The 23,388-nt window shown below is 47.0% G+C and overlaps 8 protein-coding genes across 8 annotated transcripts; 5 read left to right on the plus strand and 3 right to left on the minus strand.

The window, feature by feature from the left end:
• Positions 1-2,226: 2,226 nt before the first annotated feature.
• On the minus strand, positions 2,227-4,035 carry FIESC28_11149 (uncharacterized protein; the record flags this gene model as incomplete). The annotated part of the gene is made up of 1 exon (XM_031165276.1): positions 2,227-4,035. One exon carries the CDS (start codon positions 4,033-4,035, stop codon positions 2,227-2,229), a length of 1,809 nt encoding a protein of 602 aa, XP_031010632.1.
• Positions 4,036-5,802: 1,767 nt separating this feature from the next.
• On the plus strand, positions 5,803-6,105 carry FIESC28_11150 (uncharacterized protein; the record flags this gene model as incomplete). Its single annotated transcript, XM_031165277.1, has 1 exon — positions 5,803-6,105. One exon carries the CDS (start codon positions 5,803-5,805, stop codon positions 6,103-6,105), a length of 303 nt encoding a protein of 100 aa, XP_031010633.1.
• A 3,884-nt stretch (positions 6,106-9,989) lies between these two features.
• On the plus strand, positions 9,990-11,045 carry FIESC28_11151 (uncharacterized protein; the record flags this gene model as incomplete). The annotated part of the gene is made up of 1 exon (XM_031165278.1): positions 9,990-11,045. One exon carries the CDS (start codon positions 9,990-9,992, stop codon positions 11,043-11,045), a length of 1,056 nt encoding a protein of 351 aa, XP_031010634.1.
• Positions 11,046-12,519: 1,474 nt separating this feature from the next.
• On the minus strand, positions 12,520-12,834 carry FIESC28_11152 (uncharacterized protein; the record flags this gene model as incomplete). Its single annotated transcript, XM_031165279.1, has 1 exon — positions 12,520-12,834. One exon carries the CDS (start codon positions 12,832-12,834, stop codon positions 12,520-12,522), a length of 315 nt encoding a protein of 104 aa, XP_031010635.1.
• Positions 12,835-15,044: 2,210 nt separating this feature from the next.
• Positions 15,045-17,177, plus strand: FIESC28_11153 (uncharacterized protein; the record flags this gene model as incomplete). The annotated part of the gene is made up of 1 exon (XM_031165280.1): positions 15,045-17,177. One exon carries the CDS (start codon positions 15,045-15,047, stop codon positions 17,175-17,177), a length of 2,133 nt encoding a protein of 710 aa, XP_031010636.1.
• An 851-nt stretch (positions 17,178-18,028) lies between these two features.
• On the plus strand, positions 18,029-20,067 carry FIESC28_11154 (uncharacterized protein; the record flags this gene model as incomplete). Its single annotated transcript, XM_031165281.1, has 4 exons — positions 18,029-18,482; positions 18,533-18,696; positions 19,481-19,741; positions 19,798-20,067. 4 exons carry the CDS (start codon positions 18,029-18,031, stop codon positions 20,065-20,067), a joined length of 1,149 nt encoding a protein of 382 aa, XP_031010637.1.
• A 1,186-nt stretch (positions 20,068-21,253) lies between these two features.
• On the plus strand, positions 21,254-21,539 carry FIESC28_11155 (uncharacterized protein; the record flags this gene model as incomplete). Its single annotated transcript, XM_031165282.1, has 2 exons — positions 21,254-21,437; positions 21,499-21,539. 2 exons carry the CDS (start codon positions 21,254-21,256, stop codon positions 21,537-21,539), a joined length of 225 nt encoding a protein of 74 aa, XP_031010638.1.
• A 188-nt stretch (positions 21,540-21,727) lies between these two features.
• FIESC28_11156 (uncharacterized protein) lies at positions 21,728-22,933 on the minus strand (the record flags this gene model as incomplete). The annotated part of the gene is made up of 1 exon (XM_031165283.1): positions 21,728-22,933. One exon carries the CDS (start codon positions 22,931-22,933, stop codon positions 21,728-21,730), a length of 1,206 nt encoding a protein of 401 aa, XP_031010639.1.
• Positions 22,934-23,388: the final 455 nt, after the last annotated feature.

The raw sequence follows: 23,388 nt of genomic DNA on the forward strand, positions 1-23,388 counted from the left end.
TTTTTTGAACAAAAGTAAAAGACATCAGATGTCCTACCTTGGTTGTCTAGCGCTATACTTGTAATGTGGTAAATAACGTAAGCAGGGTGTTGCCAGTTAACCCCAACCTACTTGAGTAAAAGTATGGTCTAGACCAAGCTTAGACTCTTCGTCAAAGGAACAGAATGTTCACAGACGAGCAACGTGGCGATATGATAATAGCTAGTCAAAGAAGTAGGGATTAGCTGTAGGTGATGGGTAGATGATATTTCCAGCTTCTGATTCGGCATCGAGCAAGCCTCACCGTTTATGCTACACCACGCTATTGACTGGGATTCGAAAGGTGTCGGGACCTACTTCGACCCATGGTAATCCTTTATTGAAAGGCCAATAGCAACAAGGTACCATTCGCCTCGTCGAAAATGCCAAAGGATTTCCCCGCTATTTCTCTTGCAATATCTGTTTCGTTTTTAGTGATTTACCAATACGCTTTTCATTGTTTGCGTCGAGGGCAATTGTATAGAGAGGGTAAAACACGTCCGCAAGTAGAACTTGGATGATTGACGAAGTGAATACCTTAGCTATACCCAGGAGGGTTTGGTGGATTAACTACAAGGCCCTTCATAATCTCATAACACTTCCTCGACATCTCTCTGCTCCCAGCCGAAAGATACTCCTCATCATAACTAACCTGCAAGAATCTCTTCTTCCAGTGCTCCCAATGCTCATACATAGTAACCTGTATCTCATAAGTCTTGTCCCTCCGGCCCCTAACACATCTTTCAAAAGACTTGATCTGCTCAGGCTGCATTCTCTCCGCGACCTTTGTCCCTGCAATAGCCAACCACGCATGGATCTCGTAGATAACCTCTTCCAAATTGGGTTTCTCAAGACAAATCAAATTCAGTACTCTGTGCACCCACAACTCATCAACAGGATAAAGATCAAGTAAATACATCTTCGCTTCCAAAATACCAGTCGCTGTAAAAAATGCTGGATCCTTTGAGTTTCTGTTTGAAGATAAATTGTAATGTATCTGCCATAGCTTTCCAAAGCCCGGCAGCTTCCACCAGTAAAGGCTCTCTGTACAGGGTAGGTTTTGAATAGCGAGGAGCAGGCCAAGGATCATGTCGGTGTCTTGATCTAGTTGTCTCAAAGCAAATACGAAAAGATTCATTAGTTGATAGCACCTTGAATAGACCACTGATGGTTTCGTAATTTCTTGCGCGGCTGCTTCGGGGGTGATTTCGCCATTCAGATAGGCCGATAAGACGATGGCTTCATCAAGGTGGGACGAATAGATGGGCCCCAGGTATCTGGTAGTTGGTGCTACTCTGGACATAATCCATTCATCTCTCTGGGACATGACAAATTGATCGCTCTCCGGCAGCGCCATCTTGGGAGGTGAAAATGGGCTGGTAGTGGATGACTTTCTGTACCTCCATGGAAAAGTCGAGCAATGATTATATTACTTCCCCCTCCAATCTCCACAATGTCCAGTCGTTCCATTTTCGCTAAAGGGTCACGTGATGTTCTCTGTAGGGTATCCAAATTCAGACAACACTGGCGTAACGTGATGTAGATATTTTATTCCCCCAACAATTAAGATGATTCGCACGTTCAATTCTCCCCTCTCACATCCTTAACCTCCTTCGTTCTCTCCGAATCCGTCTGATCCCCCGTATTAACAGTCCCTTCCTTCTCCACCATCATGATAACGGCATTCTCCGCCACGGGTCTATGCGTGACACCTTTTGGCACAACATACATGTCGCCCTCCTTCATGACAATCGGTTCTTGATCTTTGATCTCCATGGTCAATTTCCCAGAGAGTAGGTAAAATAGCTCTTCCGAGTCGGGATGCGCGTGCCAGATGAATGCACCGTCGATTTTAGCGACTTTGACGTGATGGTCGTTGATTGAGGCGACGAGACGTGGGGACCACTTCTCGGTGAATGAGGAGAGAATGTCGGGAAGGGATGTTGTTTGAGACATTTGTGAGCTTGATGATGTTCAACTTTGGTGATAATGATGATTAATTCTATCGAAGTTGTTGGTGCTTATTTATATGACTGTTTTCTATGGCTTACATGGCTGCGCCCCACTATGTCGATTGCAAGGCGCAAGGGCGTGGACTAGCTCGACAAGCCCCATCGGGAAAATATGGATTCCTCGAACCTAGTAATCCCATAGCTTCCATAGTCTTCCATCTCCCTCAAACTTCAAACAAATCTGTAAAGTATAAACCTAGTCAGAAATAACCTCCCAATCAGTCTCAGGATTGGCTTCTACGAGCTCAGGCATCTCATCCTCTCCAAACCATCCTGAAGCGTGGAGGTTATCCTCCTCCTCTTCCACTTGTTCTTTGTCGTTCACCTGTTCCTCTTCACTCTCCTCCTCCGAAGTCTCCTCCGAAGTCTCCTCCTCTGAGGACTCCCCCTCGTACCGCGGCCAAACCTCCCTTGCTGAGTTCCAAGCAGTCCTCTCCTGGATCTCTTGTTGCTGATTTTCCTTCTCTTGGAAGTCCCATTTTGGCGGCTGTGCCCAATCTTCCTTCTGGTCCCAGTATTGGTCCTCTTTCTGCCGAAGAGATGTGAGCCGATTGATCTCCTGTTGCCGACACCATTCCGGCTGACCCCATCCCTGTTGTTCCGTCTCCACATTGTTATCCTCCCCCTCGGTCTCTTGAGGGTTAGTCATTTCCCTTGCACTTGGGTATGTCCAATTCTTCACCCGCTCCAGGAACTGTTCCACTTCTTGGAAGATCCATGTTTTGTCGGGGCGTTCACAGTACTGCTGTTGGGACTTTTCAAGACGTGCCGGCTGTGTGTTGTCTTCCTGCTTGTCACCTGCGTGCTCGTGGGTCTCCTCCTGCTGGCCCAATCCTTGCTGATGGTCCTCTGGTTGCTGACCCGATTCCTGCTGGTCCTCCTCCTCTTCATTGTCGCAATCTTCCTGTCCCGATTCCTCCTCAAGCTCCTCCTCTCTCTGTTCGTAAGTCTTAACAGACAGTATCTCGCCAGAGGGGTAGACCGCTCCATTCATGTCTCTGATGAACATCTCCATGTCGGGCTTGTTTTGGAACTGAGCGTAAGCCTCAGTCCGAGATGCCCTCACAGCATATTTGGGATTCCAGGGGTGGAAGTGCTGGGCGATTCTCCAACTTGTCTTGAGCTCGTAAGGCAAAGCCTCTCTGGCTGCAGTGCAAACAGAGACCAGGAATCTCGCCTCAGCTGTGAATCTCCGGCGGATTCTCTTGTGTTCCCAATGACGCGCCATAGTGGCACATTCCATGCGATATTTGAACATCTCTTGGTTCTCTTCAGAAAGTAGGATAGTCGCGAAAGCACAGACGCCGACGGCATGTTCTCCTGCGTTGTCAGTCTTTTCCCCAACCTTTTCGGTGCGTGTTAATTCCCCGTTGAAGTGGAACAGTTCAAGGCACTTCTTCAATGACGGTATGTGTCCAGTGTTTGGCGTCGCCTCTCTGACGATGTCCCGAAGATCCATATAGGCCGAGAAATAGTACAGGGCGTTGGGGAAATAATTTCGCATGTAGGTCCACGCCTTATCATTGAAGCCGACACAGACAAGTTTGCGGTCTTTTTTGTGAGAATTATGAAGACAGCCATCGAGGAAACCGGAGATTGAAGCATCCAAGTATTCAGTAAGGACCCCGTCCTGGTGCTGACCAAACCGAACATCGCGACGAACAGGCATCTCTCCATTCGCCAGAATCTGACGCATTTCGTCCTTGGGAATGCGGACATTCAGGGTCAAGGCCTTGACGCGTTTGTGGTTGTAGAACTGAACCAGACTTGGCATGTTTGCTGAACTGCATTCAAGATGTTCACCTGGCTCCAATGATGGCAGATAGGCCAATCCAACTTGAGCGAGGACACGATCAGAGTCGCTTGTCTTCTTGATATCCTTGATGCTAATGGCAAGGAATGCGGAGTCGGTACAGGCATTGTAAAATCCTTGCAGTGTGGTGATCCTTTTGAGGAAAGGCTCCTTGGACGCCTGGTATTGGGCGAATTCTTGCCAGGTAGTCATGACGTGGTGTGTGTGAATGGTTTCTGGGTATATATGTTGTATGTGTAGATGTGGATCGAAAATGATGGGTGATGGTTGATGGGGACGGATGAAGGACGAGACAGACACCTTGAACCTGTACTGCTCTTTATATACCCAAGAGTATGAGTGCTTTGAAGTCTAATGTTGCATTGAAAAAAGCTAGACCATTTTTTTCTCTGAAGCTTTTCAGTTTTTCTTGACGAACATGTCCCGAAGCATGCTGGGCCATCCGCCAGGCCTGAGTGGTGACAGTCTCTGCATTCTCGAAACTCTTTATACAACAAAGTCAATTAGCAGATTGCTTGTGCGTATAACTCAGGATGAAAGGGCATTACGAAAAGTTAATAATGTGCAAGGCAGACTTTAAGGCCAGAGTAAGTTTGTGATACAAGGCTGGACGTGCAATGTTACTCCACATGCCATCCTCCCAAACCTTCAACTAATGCTACGAGTCTGGACAGCATCACCTAAGGTTTATGAGCGTATCTAAACTTTCCTTTGAGGCATAATGACTCCTCTGCCTAAGGGGAAGAGGTTGAGCTTGTAGGAAATCTCCATTTAATCTTTCCAAAAATTCATCATATCACATGCTGTTTAGACAGACTTTCCCATGCGATCGAAACCTTACAGGGCAAGACTGACGCACGGAAACGACGACAAATGGCAAAAAGGACGTTTTTGGGGAGCCATTGGAATCTTAACTGTCGACAGAGCCGGGAGTTTAAGCGGAAAGACGAAGAGGAAAAACTGTTCGTTTGGTGGCCCGCCGCGCATCACTAACTCTCAACTACATGATTTTCCAAGAGCTATGTACCCTGTTTTACAAAACTCAAATACAAGTCGATCCTAATGATTGTAACTGAGCTTTATGTCGAAGTGATTCGCTTCAGCCCCAAGCACCACCCCGTCCGACCCAGCCCAGTTCCAGTGCCCATGCTGGAGTAATACCGCTCACTTGAGAGATATGTCCTCACGAAAACGGTGCTTGATTAGGTAGATTAATTTCTCTCAAAGCTTTCGAGGAACATGACGAGGTCAACAGGGGTCTAATTTTTGGGGCGGGGACTAGAATGGAAACCTACCGACGTCTCCAATATTGTCAACAAAAACGACACAAAGGACTAGGTCTCTATGATTTGTCGAAAAATGAACATTGGTTGCGTGACTGTATCGGGTGGGAATGAATGAAGAGTGAAGCGGCTGCATATTTCAATCCACAGCTACTCGGATCAATGCAGCTGAAATCTGCTGTGTCAGTCAGTCTTGAAAGCTATCGACTTTTCCTCGGGTTGAGCGTCGACCAGGGCGGGGTAGTAAGACATGAGTGACTAGTGGCAAGCTGAAAAGTCAAGATACAATGGCTTTGCTAGGGTCAGTGAGTGGTCTGGGCCATTCTTTTGCATATAATGCCTCAAATATTCTTCCAGAAGCGTACAATAGGCGAATTGACAGCCCTGCGATTAGATGGCTAGTCTTTTTACTATCGTTCGATAGTTGATAAGCTAGTGAGATAAAAAAGTACAAATCTTGGGTGGGTAATGGCCGATAGCCCTGGCGGGGAGAGTGACAGGTTTAGACCAAGCTAGTGGACAGCGACATTATGTATGCGCTATGAACTTTGACATAATTATAAAGTGAGCCTACGACGCCCGTTGGCAAGTCGATAAATGCATCAATCCTCTTGCAACTCTCTCTTAAAATTGCTTTGTTTCAATCATCTACATCCAGTCTCACACACATCACAACATGACTCGCGAACCCTTCGACGTGCAGGTCCACTGGCCAGCCGACAGCGTAGTCAACTGGCCTGGCAAGGGAAGTGACTTTTACAGAAAGACGGGCATTCACATGTACTGTAACCAAAAAGCCGCCAACCCTCTGTGGGAATACCAGATCGAGATCCGCGCGGATTGGCCTTTCACATATACATTCTACGACGAGACGGGCGACAGCTACTCGGTGTCAATTTGGATGGTGGGGATGACTCCGGAGCACTACGTCAGTTTCAATTCAGAGCGCCCTACCATTGTGCGCGTCACGGGTAGCTAAGTGGAAGGAATGATATCGGCCAGAACAAGAAGATGTGGGTCTGTGAGCCGACGGAAGCGTTATATCAGAATATCTCAAATATCTAGATGGAATAATCATGAGACAGGACCTGGGAAAGGTACTGCTAGCTAATAAGAACCCTCTGGTCATCGGATTAAAGACAGATAGCCCCTAGTCAATCAGTCCGAGCGAATGATCCGCAGTATCCATGAAGATGGTTCCAGGAGCCTCCAAGACGGAAAGGACCAAATCCCGTTTGCTTTGGTGGCATTGCATTCGCACGTTCTCTTACTGAGTAAGGGTCCTGCCGTGATCTGCGTCTGACTGGTAACCAATTGTCAGCGAATGCAGTACCCTGATTGGTCGATCATTCGTCACGGGGGTTACCCACTCAGTCGATCAAAACAGCGCCTCTTTCCACTCAATTAGTCCGATAAACAAGGCTCTTGAAGTAGTCCTCTTCTGCATGTTCAATTCGGTGAATATAGGTTGATTTTAGACCTACGCCTCGAACCCAGACTACATCATTAGCATTGACCCAGTCCTGATATTGGTCAGCCCCCCCGTGGAAGTCGCCGTCTCTGTCTCGGACATCGTCTACATCTGGAAATTCGGGGTTTTCTGCGTCTGATCAAGGTTTTCTGAGGAGCAGGTCCTGCAGAGTATACAGATAAAACAACTCCTCTCCGTTTTTGCCAACCCACAACAGTTTAAAGGCATTGCATGTTGCACATACCGACCAAAAAAGGTTACCCACAGGTCAAGTATGCTTTAATGTAGTCACTATTGGCAGAAGGTTGATGCATTATATATCTCAGTGTGATGGTAGCACCAAGCTCAACCAACCCAACCAGACAGATTCTCGACGCTAGCTCGAAACCTGGGTAAAATAGCCATCAGTGATATTGTTCTGCGGCTGAACCGGCTAATTGATTGTTATCAGTACAAAACCGCGAAACAAGCAACCTAGGAGATCGCTTTCAAAAGGCTCGATGTGCAGAACAACTTTCAAGCCACCGGGTCGTCGGCATTGCAATATCGCCAAGAATTGGATGATAGGGCGAAAAAGTGCCGTATTCGCTTGTATTAGAGCGGCCTGGCCCGCTCGGCTTCTCCTACTTGCATATCCGCCGGAGATCATTCCTTTCTGGCTTTTATTTTTACCCATTAGGAAGGTATTGTTTTCAACGGTCCGGGCGAGAGCCAACGTGCATGAGCTGAAAAAATAACGTAGCATGGAACTCCACATGAAACATACTTGCATTACACTATTGAAAACTTAGAAAAGACAGTGTCGAGGGATTAGCACGATTGGCTGAGTGATACTACATCGTTATGAGCAGATTGAGTACTGATCACAAGATCGACAGTCTAGACTTTGAAATCTGTCTCACAGTTACGAGATTCCAAAGACAGAAGGCAGACTCACGTTTATGGTTGTACATGCTCAATGTGTGGCGTTGTCATACGAGGGACAAGTACCACGTTCCGCGTGTGTGCGATGGATCATCTGGAATAGTGCATGCTATCGTTACATCCGCATTGATGAGCTACCGTGTTGAGAAGGGAATCATGTGGTTGAGGACTTGGAAAGGACTTAACCAGAGAGGCTAGCCATCGAAAGCATCTTTCAAGATGGTCGTTGACATATATAAAGGCCATGCACCTCCTCTTAAAACTTTTCATTTTATCATCAGACATTCAAAAGAAACATACCACCTTCCCAAGCAAAGTTCCTTCTATCACTCCTCACCCATGTACGACGGACCTCTACTCTCTTTCTCAAAAACCCCTCCGAACCTTCTGCTAACCTCCCAGTAGTTCAATCACGATGGTCAACATAATCTACGTCGTTTACGCTTTATCCGCCATCGCCGGCGTTGAGGCCTGCAAGAGAACCTGCTCTGCTACCGGTGATAGCGGTGGCACTTGCACCTATAACTGTACCCATGTATGCTCTAGCATCTCTGCCAATGAAGCCCGCAATACCTTCCTTGCGGCTCTTCAGAACGGTGGTAACTCTTGCTCTGCGGTGGGAACGAGCGGTGTTAAGTGCAGGAAGACAGCTAGCTTTGGAAGCTGCTACAACCATTATTGGTCTTGCGGAAGTGGCTGCTAGATAATTCCCGGTCGACGTTATGGAACTGAGCGAGTATGAGTAATAGTTTATGCCCAGAACATGGTCGAAATGAAGAGATCTTCACTGTCATTGAATGTTGTTTAGGATTTATCTCAGCCCACGCGCTTTTGCGAATTGTATCAGAATCACAATAAGATCCTTGCTTCGCCAGAACTGTGAATTCCCCTAATACATCGGGGTTAAAGATCATTAGTAATTGTAATTCGAGACTAGTAGTGATCCGACACTAGGAGCCGTTCCTTTCCTATGCATCAGTAGCTTTATGGACCAACGAAGCTTGGCAGATGTTTGTTGTTCTCTTTTTTTTTTTGCTTTCTTAACCAATTAGGCTTCAACACGTATTCGCCTATAACCTATCGGCAATAGGTATCTCCTCACTCTGGCAAAGTCTGTTATAAATCATCCGATCGTTGTGTTAATCTAGGTACAAAGCTATTTCCGTTCAGTAGTATGATTGCTCAACAGCACCCACCTATCCTGTGACCTTAACATCTGATGGAGAAATAACAAGCGAGGAGTATTTGCCTTAATCTATAAGTAGACTCTATCGAGACAGGTTAATGATTGCCCCTGGGTCTCGAGATGAGCGATATGCTTGTTCAAGCGCCTGATGAAGAAAACTTTTTAGTACTGCGGAAGTAATGTATGGATCCGGCAAATGGTGACACTGTTTCGTGGCAGTTCATGGGCGGAGCACTGATCTTCTCCGTGCACCGCAGTCCTGGGACCGTCATGACCTGCACGACAAGATGTCTCTGGATGAAGCACCAACTTTTGAGATCTTGTAACTGGCTTTCCAAATATTGCTTTGCCCGTCGTAGGCCCAGACTTCTAGCAGCTGGCTGACACTGCCAACGCAATGGAAAAATTCACTGCCTAGCAACCTAATGAGAATTTGACGATAGGAAAGTAAGAGGGGGCTCGCACAAATATCGGCAAAATCAAATATCACTTGTCTCGGAGTACCATCAATACAGTCGTGGCTGACGTTCCACAATTAATGTGCTATGTAATTTCCGAGTTTTAGCCGGTATTAACTCGCAAATAAATTACCATTGTAACTTCCATGGACAAAATGACCAAGGACTTGGAGTTCCGTAGTATCGCCTGTCATGTTCAGCGTCCTAAAAGGCTTTTTCAATGGATAAGGGTAGCTGTTCTTTGTCGTACAGATACCGCCAGATGACATATTCTGTCATTTGACGAAGAGTCCATGATATCCACTTCGAAAACCGCCAAGCAGGCAGCAGCGGAGTTGTCCAGCATCAAGTGACCAAATTATTCCATCTTTCATGCCCCTACTCCAGCCGCCAATTGTTCTGAACTCCTGAGGACGAGACCATCAACGTGCCCGGTGGGGAATTGTTGTGTAACCATCGTTTGTGGCTAAGCACTAGTGTGGTTTCTTATTTACGCCGCGCGCGCCGCAACAACCAAAATTCCTTCCGACCACAAACAAGCGTGCTTTCATTTCGACTTCACATCATTGTTTTTAGTCTCATTCTACAACTTGCCCGCATTCCTTGACGCGTGCGATCGATTCACGGATTCTGCAACCCTGACCGAACGCCTCACCCAGTTTGACACATAGCTCTCGCATTCGAAGTCTCCCCCATCGGCTCTTCCAGGTGAGCTGCACAGAAGCCAGCACTGATTAAGTAGTTGACAAAGAAGGTATGCCAAAACACTAAAACTACTCTGAGAATAGGATGATCCTTTCGTCTAGTCTCTTTCAAGTCCCCAAATGGCTACCCTTCGACGTCCCGGATACCGCTCTGTCACCGATCACCGATTCAAAGATGAAGACAAGGACGCCATTATTCGGACCGTCTCTTACCATCGTGAAGACTTCGACCGCGCTGTGATCTGGTTCTCACCTGATCAACATGCCGATGTTCGTCCCTCAATAGCAACACCCTTCCCGCGGACTTCGAATGTCGGACTAGGCATCCTTGATTGTTTACCCCCCGAGCTCTTAAACGATGTGCTTTTCCGTCTAGACGTACATTCGTTGTTCAAGTTCCGACAGACCAATCTCCGATCGAGACAGATGGTGGACTCTTTGAAGCAGTATCAGATGGTGGTCTCACATGGACTCAACCTTTTTTGTGCTTTGCTACGAACAAGTCTTGCGATCGACACCCCTCTACTTGACTTCTACGACATTCTGTGTACCAAGAATTGTAGTCTATGCGGCGAATTCGGCGGGTTCGTTTCCCTCCTGATCTGGAAGCGATGCTGTTTCGGATGTATCAAGAAGGCTCCAGAGTGCCAAGTGCACACTCGTACCGCTGCCCCAAAAGAGCATCACTTGACAAAAAACGAGTCAAAACAACTGAGGTCCTTCAAGGCCTTGCCTGGCAAATATACAATAGTTGGCGGGTCTATGCACCAACGTCGAATTACAGTCGTTTCTCGTCACCAGACTGATTTGATTCTGAGCCGCGAGAACAATTCTTTGGAAGAAGCCGGACCACTAAGGCCATTCCCATCACCGAAATTCAACCTCATGGCGTCATGCGCACTTCCCTACTATGACAAACTCACCGGTAAGGTCGAGAACGGAATAGCATGCGCTGGATGCCAGCTTGCTCTCGAAAGAGGAATCATCGGTTTCCGTATCGAGGAATGTGCTTTGGTCGCCCGAGACAAAGTACATGCGCCAGAAGGCTTTTTGGAACATTTTCGATGCTGTGAACAGGCACAGCGACTGTGGGAGTCGAGTTGCGGAGGAACTAAGAAACCAGCTCAGCTGCCAGAGATTGCTCGAAGATGCGGGTACTTCGGCCAAAGTGGATAGAACGGCAATGGGATATGGATGTTTCGATGATGCCGCCAAGAGGCGAAATTTCGGTCGGTAGCAAGGTGTTCAAGTAGCTATAGCCTGAGGCACAAGAAGATAGCTGCCACAAAGATATGTTCAGCAATGTGTTGCAGTCAGATAGATGTAATTGAAAGTGTTCTTTATTCAGTGTCGTTTATTCGGATGCGCCATTCTCAAAGCCTAGATAGGTGGCATTGTCGCATATTATCCACAAATCCAGGTGAGTAAAAGGAGACATGTCCTCAAAGGCTTAGGCTACCAAAACAAAGTAGGTTAAGTGCTTGTCTAAACTGTCAGATCCTTTCGTCTCGTATGCTTTCCAAAAGAACCTAAAAGAGGTCGACCTATTCCAAAACTTCATCGATCTATACCGCAGGTCCTCAATTCAAGCCATCTGCCCTAATTAGCCGCACGCTCTCACACTCCATCGCCACCGGTGTATTTCAGTTCCGCCTCTGGCTTGACCAGGTGCTTGGAGCAATAGGTGGGCAACTCCAGGACCTTTTCTTTGGTGATCGGATTACATCGGACGTTAGTTCCCTGGCGCTCTGGGCAGTGATCGAATTGCCTCTCCTTCCCACAGCCGCAGGCATAAGTAACGTACTGCGAAATACACATTGTGACCAAGAAAAGTATTCCAAAAGAGGTTTGGGTCTAATATGGGGCAAGTCCGGTCCCGATGGTGTCGATAACCGAATGGGGTTTTCGATCGAGTTCTTGATCTGAGGCTTCTTGGTTGTGTTATGTACCGGTGGCCGTAGAAAGATTGTAGGCAGCTTTATTTTGGGGGGCGCGGCATCGTGGTCGTCTTTACGGTATCAGCCCAGGAAACTGCCTAGTCGTGTGCAGCTCGTATATGACCTTCATGGGAGATCTGTTAGTTTGAACTCTTTGACCAACTGCATCGGCACCTCTCTAAGGAGAAAGGGTCTCGAGATTCTGAACAGGAGGCGGGGGGTGTATCGTGACATACCTCTGTAGCAGCAGGATGGTCGTAGACTCTTAGTTCCTCCACTCTTGCGTCCGTAGCGAGGTATTATTCTCAGTAGCTTTGATTTCTCACGTAAAGTCAAAAGGGATTGGCGGTGGACCTCGTCGATGCCTTGGCATGAACAATGCGTAGTTTTCTCCGTCTCTGTTGGCTCTGTAGCTGTTTGCCAGGTAGTAACTTGAGTAAACAAAACTGTGCTGTTTTGTTGGGTACACCTTTACAAATGCTCTATTGTTCGGGATGTTATTATCATCGTTAATATGTATATCGGGGACTTACGCCTCGGAAAAACTCAAAAATAGTTGTGTCTCTTCTGTCTCTCTCTGGCAAGATGCAATGGATTACAGCCCACTACTCCAGAAACAAACCCAACTGCGCCTTGAAAGCTATCTTCTAGAATTGGGAGATAGCGAGCACCAAATGTTCGTGAAAACTCGAAACGCTGGGCTCCTGGCTAAATCACTCCATCTCATCGAGCCTGTGATTCTTTCCACAGGGTCTGAGACTTGTAGGGCTCGGGCCGGTCAAGTGAGACTGAAGACGGTCCGCAAATGTCGAGTAGGGAACGAAAGGGACCTTGAACCAGCCGATGGTGGGAAAAGCAAAATCATCCATGGAACGCTTCGGGTTATCAAGGCATTCTAGTAGCTCCCGCGGGATATCGGCCTTGTACACGTAAGCGTCGGCAGAGTCTGGCATGTGAGTAACGAGGAGACGTGTCTGGATATCGTCTGTAAGAGACACGGTACCCATACGCTGATGTGACTGGGCCATACTCAGAATGAGGCAAATGAGGTAAGGGTCTTGCCGCCAGTCTGTGGGAACAGCTCGTCGAAATCGGATGTCATACAAGCGCTTGACAGGGCCGTTGGTCAAGCCACGCGGGGCGCGGCTTGGACACAGCAATTGCCGGCGCTCTTTGCTGAGGTTGTATCAGTAATATCCGATGATGGGGTCGCCATAGTTGACGACCTGATCTTTCTTTATGCAAAAGGCACTTAGATCCGTACATGTGTGTTGAACTATATGTTCGTGGTATGAGAAATAGAGCGATTGACTTATTTGGGTAATGGGGCTTCCTGGACGAGGAAACATACTCTGCACCCAGACAGACTTTTTCCTTGGGCCAAGATCTGTGGCGAGCCTCTTTGCGTCGTCTGCGGTGTCGTCAAAAGGGTTAATTGGATAGAATTTCGTGTCGTTATTGGCAACCTGCTGAAAGGCGCAATTTACAATCGAGGTATGATATGAGGTTCAGAACAAGGGATGAATGAGAAAGCGTGGGTTCTGCACACTCAAGGTGTGTAGAGATCTCTTCGAGCTGGACATGACGTCGTGATATTCTGATCGCCGATCGATAGGTACTTTGTCCGAGATTTGAAAGGAGACAACTTTGTGTTATGCAAGATTTGTCGAAATGCAGTTTCGGAAGATGTACGTAACAGCACAAGATATTTATAAGAGTCCATGTTAAATCTTATACAAGTTAAGCTCCTGGTCCAAGGTATGCTGTTTGAGTCCTCCAAAGTTAACAATGATCACTTGGGAGTGCCATAAACGCTATTCTTCAGGGTAAAGAGCCACGATTAATTCTTTATTGACATAGTCTTGAAGGCGTAGAAGCTGAGAACAATAATCGCCCCTGCCAAGCGTAGGCCCTAGAGTATACAAATAATCCCGAAGTGTCACTGGTAATGTGACGGAAGGTGTACCTGCTTCTTAAAGAAGCTTAAATATCTATCGGCGCTCACTTTCCACCATCTCACAAGAGTTGCTCTCGCAACAACTAACTACTCGGTATAGTATTCGGATATTGGAGGTACCAAAATAGCTCACGACTCGCGAACAGAACGTAGGTTGCTTACCTAACATGAGCGGAACGATCAACAGCCGATGCAAACCAAATTCAAAGGATCGTAGCAAGGCATTTTCTCGGCTGTCTAGCTCATGGGGGCCAGAGGCTCCTCTTTGACAATGACATGCTTCGTAGGCAACTAACGTTACGGTATAAATTTAGAACTCTTTTTTTGTAGCGCCGGATACCACTTAACTCCTACTTCTACATGCTAATCCAGACCACTGCAGTCCAACCCCTCTGCCACTTTGAGAGGCCGGCCAGGAATATACATATTTTTCATGATGGCCAATTGTTAGCCCAATATGTAAGTCAATGCTACCCTACCATACTTTCAATGTGCAAGAGTCAGGCTCCCTTCCTAACACTCGACGAAGCGGGGTGGTAAGACATCTTCAACTAAAAGGGTATACCATATGCTGATGCCAGTCGAACCACTTGTACGCCTCGTGCTCAGCCAGTCAATTGAACTGAAACAGTTGGTCTGACCACATGCCAAGAGCCAATCGTGGAGAGATGAACAAAAGTATCAGATCATTCATTGTGCCTACTACAAGATACGTACCAAATCAGGCTCTGCAGTCCACAGCATTGTCCTGTATAGATGATAGACTAGCCAATTAAAAAACTCAAGACTTTACATTACAGTACATGTCATGAATCGTAACCGCTCGATGGCAGTGCTATTGTCCGCTGGTAAGCGCTGCGCCATCCAGAGACGGATTCTGGTCTGGGCATGACTCGAAGAGGGCTCCCATCTTACTTCTCCATTCACTTGAAATGCTTTGGGGTCCATTTGACCAGGAAACTTGAGCAGAAACAGAATGTTGGGGGCCCATCTCCGAGACCTACCTAAGTAAACCCAAAATGTATTTGCCTTTATTGAGGTTGAATTCTTTGCTTCCCCAGTAGAAGGAGGGTTGCAGCGGCGTTTAGATAAGGCCAAGTTATCTCTTGCATTTTCCATAAATAGAGAACATTCCCACATAGTTCAGTTCTACTCATGAAGCATCACCTATTCTTTTCTCTCCTTTGTTTGTATCTTTCCAATTTATGTATCAATTGTCTGCCTCTACTAGAAGAAGCAGAAGTATACAACAGACGATCTGCACACCACAGACCACTCACTATGTCGATACCGGCTGGTACACAACCGTCCGACTTTCTCATCGGCTGGGTATGCATTGTGGAAAAGGAATACTATGCAGCATTGGATGTTCTAGATGAGAGGTGGTCTCTAGACCAAGACAGTTCATTCGGACCAGGAAGCAACGCGACAAGTTGTTATGAACTGGGGCGCATTGGAGGCCACAACGTGGTTATTAACGTTCCCCACAGAGTAAAGGGTGGACTCCTTCATGCTGCCGATATCACGTCCCAGATGAAAAGCAATTTTCCCTATATTCGATTTATCTTGCTTGTTGGGATCGGTGGAGGCGCCCCTTTGAACGAAGATATTCGCCTAGGTGATGTAGTCTTCGGAGACTCTGTCATACAATACATGAAAGGCAAAAGATTAGACGATAGCTTCGAAATCGACACTGACAGACTGGAGCCACCGCAACAGCTTTTAACAGCTGTAACACAGGTGCGACGGAGGCTGGAGGAAGAGAATGAGGACCCCGTGGAAAATGTCGTCGATGAAATCGCAAACAGGAGCGAGAGAAAGAGGGAAAGATACCGTCGCCCAGCCGAGGATCGCCTACTGGAGAGTTCTCTACTTCATCAGGACAATGGCTGTGAGTGTCTACAGCCTGGATTGATCAATGGTCCGAGTCTTATTGCCCGGAACGCTCGGCAGCCTACGAATCATATAGAAGCACATCGTGGCATTGTTGGCTCAGCAGATCAGGTGCTCAAGAGCGCCGAAGAGCGGGATCGTCTTTCTCGTGAAAAGAGCATTGTTTGCTTTGAGATGGAAGCTGCCGCAGTTATGAGATCGACTGGGTGTATCACAATACGTGGTATCGCAGACTACGCCGATGGACACAAGAACGATGCTTGGCATAACTATGCCGCTTTGTCGGCAGCTGTATGTGCCAAGAAACTTCTTATAGCTCTCCATCCTGAGACCGTTCGTGGCACTAAAATCGACCTTAATCAAGAGGAATTCGCGCGCCGGTTCCAAGGCGTTACTGGTCTGATTAACGCAAGATTGACTGGTAACGAGAAGAATGTCCAAGATGCCTTCAAAAAGGTTCAGGAAGCCAATGATCTACTTGAGGCCCAGGCCAAGCTCTTCAAAGACTTTGCAGCTGCGCAAGAGGGAAAGGACCAGGAAACGAAGGACCTGCTGAAGTCTTTCCAAGGGAAGCTACAACAGCAGGTCAATGACTTGGAACAACAAGTTGAGGACCAGCAGAAGCGGAACGCGAGCAGCGATTATGTAACTCGAGAAGAATGGGACTCGCTCAAGGAGCAAGTTGAGAGGCGAAAGGCGGATATCAAAGCTACAGAAGCTTTAGCCATGGTTGGTGAGTTGACTGACATCTTGGGTGACCATATTGGAAACGACGATGTCAGAAGGGTTAGCGAGTATACAGGGTTCGCGAGCAGGATGTTTGACAAGTTTCACTTCCCTGTGCGAAGATCTAGCGAAGCACCTAGCATCGCCGGGTCTGACCAGACTTCCCTCCAGTCTGGCTTTTCGACCCCCCCAACCACCGCGCCGGTAACCACTGTTAATACGGGCGAATCCTCGACTCCCAGCAACCGGCGCAAAAGGGATAAGGTGAAGTCATGGCTACCTGGCAGAAAGCGAGACCATCCAAATATTGAACCTCCCAGCCCTTTACCAACGACACCTCCAGAGGAGATTATGGCCAACAAAAAGGAAGATCAATTCGATCCCAAGACACCAAGTTCTTTGTCAAACACGGCAACTGTTCAGTATGAGTTTAGCAAAACACAAAGTCAACTAAATGTCGAGGCTCACAGTCCTTTGCTAAGAGTATCATCGGATCGGTCTCGAGAACTACAGCTTCCAGCTATCGATAGTCCTCGTTCTTTATCTCCGCGCCGTCCAAAACCAGTACCTGGCCGGAAGCCTGAACACCTTCAGACACCTCCACCTGACAGCCAAAACGGGGCACCGAGCCGAAGGCCCCCTCCTCGCCCTATTCCTATGCCAGACTCTTATCACTCCAGGAACAGCACACAGAGTCAAAGATCTAATGAACATCGAGTGTCTCGAGATCCCTCTGAGAAAGAGAATGATCCTAGCAGACTTAGCTTTAGTGAAAAGAGGAAAATTTGGGAGTGAGAATAGCAAGGATAGGCAGATTGAAAACATTTCAGTAATATACCTCCGTTTCAGTGCTATTATTTTTTAGCCTCCGGGGAAGCTTAGAATGAGTATTTTTGCATTTCTAAACACTTTAGCCTCCCCATGTACTCGGCGTGCAGATTAGGTTAGCACGAAACAACGCGGTAAAACGTCGTGAAGGGCGGCCTGGAGGTTACTTCAAACGGAGGCTGCGATGCTGACGTGTATCATGCAAGTTATTGGTCAAGGCTTAAAAGAACCAACATGACACGACAGCGGCAGTGTCATCTGATCTCATCGGTGGATAGGCGTCCAATTGTATTTGTGATTTTGTTGGTTGTGTCAAAAGACCCCGGGAGCCTGATTTCTGACGGAGCGGGGTTACCAATAGGTTCAAGGTGCGGTCCGTCCAGTGTCTCGTCGTTTTATTTTCTCTCTTCATTCTCTTGTTGAGCTTGATCAATCGCTACATTATGACGTCTAAACCCTTTATACCGAAGAAAGGCGACGAAGATCTATTTTCCTTCGAACTCACGCCAACCTATCTTTTCCGGCTTCACGCCCCAGGCTCGAAAGGTAAAACCAGCACTACGAGTGTATCGGCTCCAGCCTGTCCCGATCCAGGCGAGCCGCACTCAGAGGACTGTCCTTGTTGTGAGGACCTTCTAAGCCTTCCCCCAGAGACAGCATCTCTGATACTGCGGGATCACCTCCGATGGGACTGCGCAAAAACTGGTACCTGCAATCTTATGTCTTGGTCAAGCTCTCTGCTATTTGTTCTTCAGCACGGTTTGCACCGCTACGCCACAGACAATGATGAGCCAGTTCTTTCGGAGATATTTCTGATCATGCTTGATACACGGAAACTTCCGAAACAAACATTTCTTCGCGACATCGATGCAATAAACTGTTACTATGGATATAACTCCGACCTCGACTATCTTAGTCGTATTGTCCTCTCACCAGGAGACTTCTACTTCGGCGAGTACCTCACTCAAAGTACCTTAGACATCGAGGGTCATGCCTGTCAAGTCTCTATGCAACAGCTGATCGATACTGGGTTATTCGAGCTATGCACGTTTTCGGAGTGGAGAAAGTGGGCCAAAGCAGTACTCGCTATTCGTCGAGATGCTTTTATCACTGAGGAAACAGATCATGAACAGGTCCGGCTTGCTATATCGATGGGCGTGGTGAACATGGAACCCAGATTTGCCTTCCCCTTCGCTGCAATGTTACTGTCATTACATGCACGCGATACCAAACATGAGTCCATTCGGGCTACATTCCATGCTATGTTCACAGGTAACTATTTCTTCATTAGTTCTTGGGACTCAACTAACATATCTGTACAGAAGAGGAACTGAACGCCGTCGATATAATTTATGATGCAGACATTTATGAGACGAACATTCGAATGAAGGAGGTTGTGCAATTTAAAAGGCTGGTGGAAGCTATAAGAGAGAAGAAGTCAGCGGATTCTGTAGAGCAGATCTCAGAGACATTCCAGAGGTTGTCGGTTGCTGGCACTGCCAAGAGTCCAGTAGTGAAAAGTCAACGGAGAGTTTTTCGTCGTCACTAAGTGTCGAGATGGCGGTTGAGCATAGACATAACGGCGGTCTGAAGACTGAACTCTGACATGGTGGAGGTATTTCGTTAGGACATGACTTTCAGCAATACTATTATCCTAGTTACGTGATGGGAATTCTTGTATAGCACTAATTTGCCAATGAGATTGCAGCCCGTATTGAATGTGCTATTGTTGCTAACTGGCTCGCGTTGGTAGTGTCACGCAGGTGTCCGGATCTTGAAAACCTTGCGCCTTGTTGACATTACCTAGCACAGCTGGTCGTTGCTGGTGAATTTCTTTTTTTCTGCTTCTCCCTCCTGGTTTTTCTCACTTCTTTCCTTGCAACCTCACTTTCCTTTCGTTGCCTTTCGACCTCTTCATCCCTTTTCAACCGTCTTCATCTGAACTGTGCGACTCGAAACCTGACTTTCGAAAAACTCCAATACGCACCCTCGTCGCCATTCCTTGGACTTTCAAGTTGACAGTTTTCAATGCCCTAGCGCGTTTCCCGTTCGACCGTCACGTCGGCTTTCTTGGCCAAAAGGCCAGTGAATGGCCGTGCTATCACTGTGTCGTGTCTCTGTATGAAGATGCTCGCGGTTTATGCGTCGTTGAAGAAGGTTCGACGGACCGATGTCTCTGGTGCGCTGACGCTGACAAGCCATGCTGTGCTGTGCTGTACGTCCACCATCTCTCTATTCCTTTCTTCTCGAACGTTCACTGATATCTCAAGATCCCCGAAGAGCTTCTAGGCGCTGCCCAGAAGATCTGGAACGGCTATTTCGCCCATGCTCTTCACGAGGAGAAGTGGACTGGATTGCAGCGTTGGCGTATCGACAAGTTCTTCGGCGAGTTGACTTCTGCCTTTCGATCGGTCTACGAAATTCTTCTTGACCCCGACCGCCCCATGACCTATGATGGCGAAGGCAGTGACCTGGCGAGCCCAGAGGTTACCCGGCAGCGCGGAAGCATGTGTATGATGGTCAGTGCTGTCGTAAGTTCCCCATCCCCTCCACGAACCCTCCTTCGTCGCTGACGCCTCAATTTTAGTATTGCGTAGAACATACCATTGCTGAGATCCCTCCCGAAGTGGCCGCCCTTTTTCCTGCTTTCTTCGCCGACTGTGCCAAAATCGACAAACTGCGTAAGCAGCTTTGGCTGATCGCCGAGTGCCGTAACACTCCGGTTCCAGGCGAGGGGCCGACGAGCAACCGCGACGAACTTCGCATGAAACACAAAGAGGAACTTGTGACACTCCTGTTCGCCGCTCTAGACAACGACGCTTCTGCGCCCCAGGTCACCGACCGTACACCTGCCTAAGCGACTCCTTGTGGCATTGCGGGGGCCGAAGAGCTTCAGGAGGATTGGCCACCATACGCATGAGACGGAATGGTCTAGTCATAGGCGAATTTAGATGAGCATTCGGGATACCTTCTTCTGGTAGCCTACGTTGTAGAGAGCATTTCTTCTGTTGCCCACCCAAGCAAATCCCGACAGCCATTCAGATGAGGATACGTACTGAAAATGGTTGCCATGGTTCGGTTGTTACTTTGGTCGTTTTCGTCTATAAAACAAGTAGAGAGCAAACAAGAACCCGGATTCTACTTCACGTCTCGATGTGTCTTATCCTCTCCTGATCTCCTTCCATCTACAAGAATACTCATTCGTTCGAATACCTGTTTCGGATCAAAGGGACTCAAGCTTGTTCAATAGACTAATGTTCAGAGTGTATACTAAAACGTGGCTTATTCTCGGCATTGTTCTTGGGGATAAGATTGTCATGTATTGGATTGAACAATTAAAAAACGCCGCGGTAGCGAATTCATCCGCATGAGTAGGAGACGGCAGGCCTTAAGATAGTTTACCAGCCCCTTCATAAGCCAGATCGGTCCAGGTTAATTCCATTGTTAGATAGAACACCTATCTAAAGAAGGTTCGAATCGCCATCTCCAAATCTAGTAGCGGAAATTATGCTCCAGGATAATAGCATGAATTTCTTCATACAGAAGGTAACTTTATTCTGATCCTGTCGTAAAAGACAGGGACCTTCCATTTTATCCTGATGCCGGCTAAATGCAACGTATGCACAATTTCTATGGGAATAAGCTATCGAGTACATAAAGAACGGAAGTCGGCATCGGAATTACGCGCGGACCTTCTGCACTGAATCCTTCTCTCCACTTAGGACGGACTTCTATACTTGTAGGATTTTTAAATACTACACACTGTAGTACTAGATTTCAAAGAAACCGAGCTCGCACCTCGCACTCAGTCAAGAAATAAAGTCATGAGGTCATCGTAGGATTCGCAAGTAACTTTCTTCTCATCAGAGGGAAATAGTTTTCCGATAGGTACGATTTGCTTCAGAGTTAGGCCAGTTGTGATATAAAAAGGCACAATCCCGCACGTCAGGCAACTACTACTATCCACTCCCTGATAGCATACTCCTACAAACAGTCCTCAGAAAGCCCACATTACTCCCCTCTATCTTCTTCAGACCGCGACCATGAAGTTCTCCCTCGCAATTCTTTGCATAGCTGCCATGGGTCTTGCTGCTCCAGTGGCTGAGCAAGAAAGCACTATTGAGAAACGCTGCGATCGAAAGCAGTTTTCCCAGTGCATCTTGGCTTATAACATCGGCTGTGCTGGTCTACCTGCGGCAGGCGTTGGAGCTTGCCTTGGACAATCTTGTAAGTGGGACCTTTTGTTTTATGATTCGAACTGGAATTATATTTACTTATGCGTCATTAGCAAATGCTTGCAGGGAGGTGAGCGGTCAGGGAGACTGCTAAATAGTCGGGTGATACTGGCAATTAAGATGTCTTACGGTGTCCTAGATAAGAGGATATGCTAAGAGACCACTATGCTTTGATTCGGGTGGTGGTATTGGTATCTGCGTTACTGTTTGTCCTTGGTTATGGTTTTATCCTATGAACTAGGTTTTCCCACAACCATTATGTGAATACAGAGGACTCCAATCTCATGTCTCAATTCGTCGCACCCTCTTCTGATCTCCCGCCAATTCCAGTGACAATCGTTTGTTCGAACCTTTGTCTCCAATCAAAGCCCAGATCTGAAGATCAGGAGGCAAGAAGCTTCTACTATAAGGCTCCCTTCTCAGAAATTGCATTATATAAGAAAAGGGAATTGAGTCAGTACCACAGTAAACAGTGATTGCTTTTCCAAAGGCAACTTCATGCATTAGATCATCTCGTTCGAACCAAGACCGTCTCAGAAGCTTGATGATAGCTGGCTTCTCGAACTCGTAAGGCATTGTAGGGACAAAACGACCTTCCGCGTCTTTGGCAACGAAGCGAATGATTCTTGTGATAGTTTGTATTGCCTGCGTGGTTTCGGCGTCCTGAACTCCTATCCAAGCGATCAAAGAGTTCGCGCGTTGATAGAGCTGGCTGATGAGAGAACGATGATGAATCCGTTCTCTGTCGTTCGTTTGATCGATACAAATTGCATCAATCCACATTGGTTTCCCAACACGAACGACTTGAGGGATCGGAACAAGTTCTCTTTCTTCGGGTGTCCTTTGCATCTTGTACGCAATTTCCTCAAGGCGATTCCAGTCTCCTTGCCTCGCATAATCAAGGTAATCAAAAGGTGTTTGACCTTTATTATCCAGCACCTTCATGCTAGCCCCGCAGTCAAGTAGAAGGCCCATGGTGTCTAAAAAGCCGGATTCTGCTGCGTGGTGAATCGCTGTCTGTCCAAAACGGTCTCGGGCATTCACAAAAGCGCCTTGTTCCAGTAGCCTCTGAACCTTTGTTCGCTGATTATTTCGAGCAGCATTGATTAATTTCGTCTCAAGGAAGATCTCATCGCGCTTCTCAACGGAATCGTTGACCTTCTCGGCCATCTTCAAGAACTCATAGATGTTTCTGGTCACGAACATCATTTTTCCGTTGACGGAGATAGGATAGCGATGCATTGGTCCGTAATCGTCAATGTCGCCTGGATCGGCGCTATCTGGGTTCCCATGTATTGCGGAGATAAGATCGTAAGCGGGGGCTGTGTTGATCTCTACTGTTTCCAAGACACATTCGATGACTTGTTGTCCGAATATCGTGGGAGGTGACAATTGGCGAGGTCTTTTGATGAATGACAGTAAACGAATTAAAGAGGGTGAGGGCAGATTCTCATATTGGAAGTTGGGAAAGTCAATTGTAGGGGGCATTGTGATTGAGGCCATGATGTTTAAGTCTGATGGTTTTCATTTTGCGATAATAATTGATTCTCCTGCTGCTTCTTATAATTTAATCCTGTGAATCCTTCTATGAAGATATGCGTAATCAGTCTAGGCAGAGGGGGGTTCTGCCTAACTTAATCCCTGTAAGTACATACACCATAGGACATTGAACCTACCCCGTAGGGCCAAGCCACCACAACAAAAAGAGTCTATTCTTCTAATATAATAAGAACTCAATAGGTGTACATTTGATATATGCAAGACAAATTTAATCCTATAAGTTTATATAGTAGTTAAACTAAGATCTATAAGACTTAACTCAGAGTGCACTTTTATTTAACTTCCTGTTACTTGTAACATAGGCTGATAAACAGTATAATATCTCTTATTTCATCCAGTTACTAATGCAATTTACTGCTTTAATATTTTTCTACAATATTGTA

This window comes from Fusarium coffeatum, assembly GCF_003316985.1.
Source record: "Fusarium coffeatum strain FIESC_28 chromosome Unknown BRIP53273_contig_371, whole genome shotgun sequence".
Lineage (NCBI taxonomy): Eukaryota > Fungi > Ascomycota > Sordariomycetes > Hypocreales > Nectriaceae > Fusarium > Fusarium coffeatum.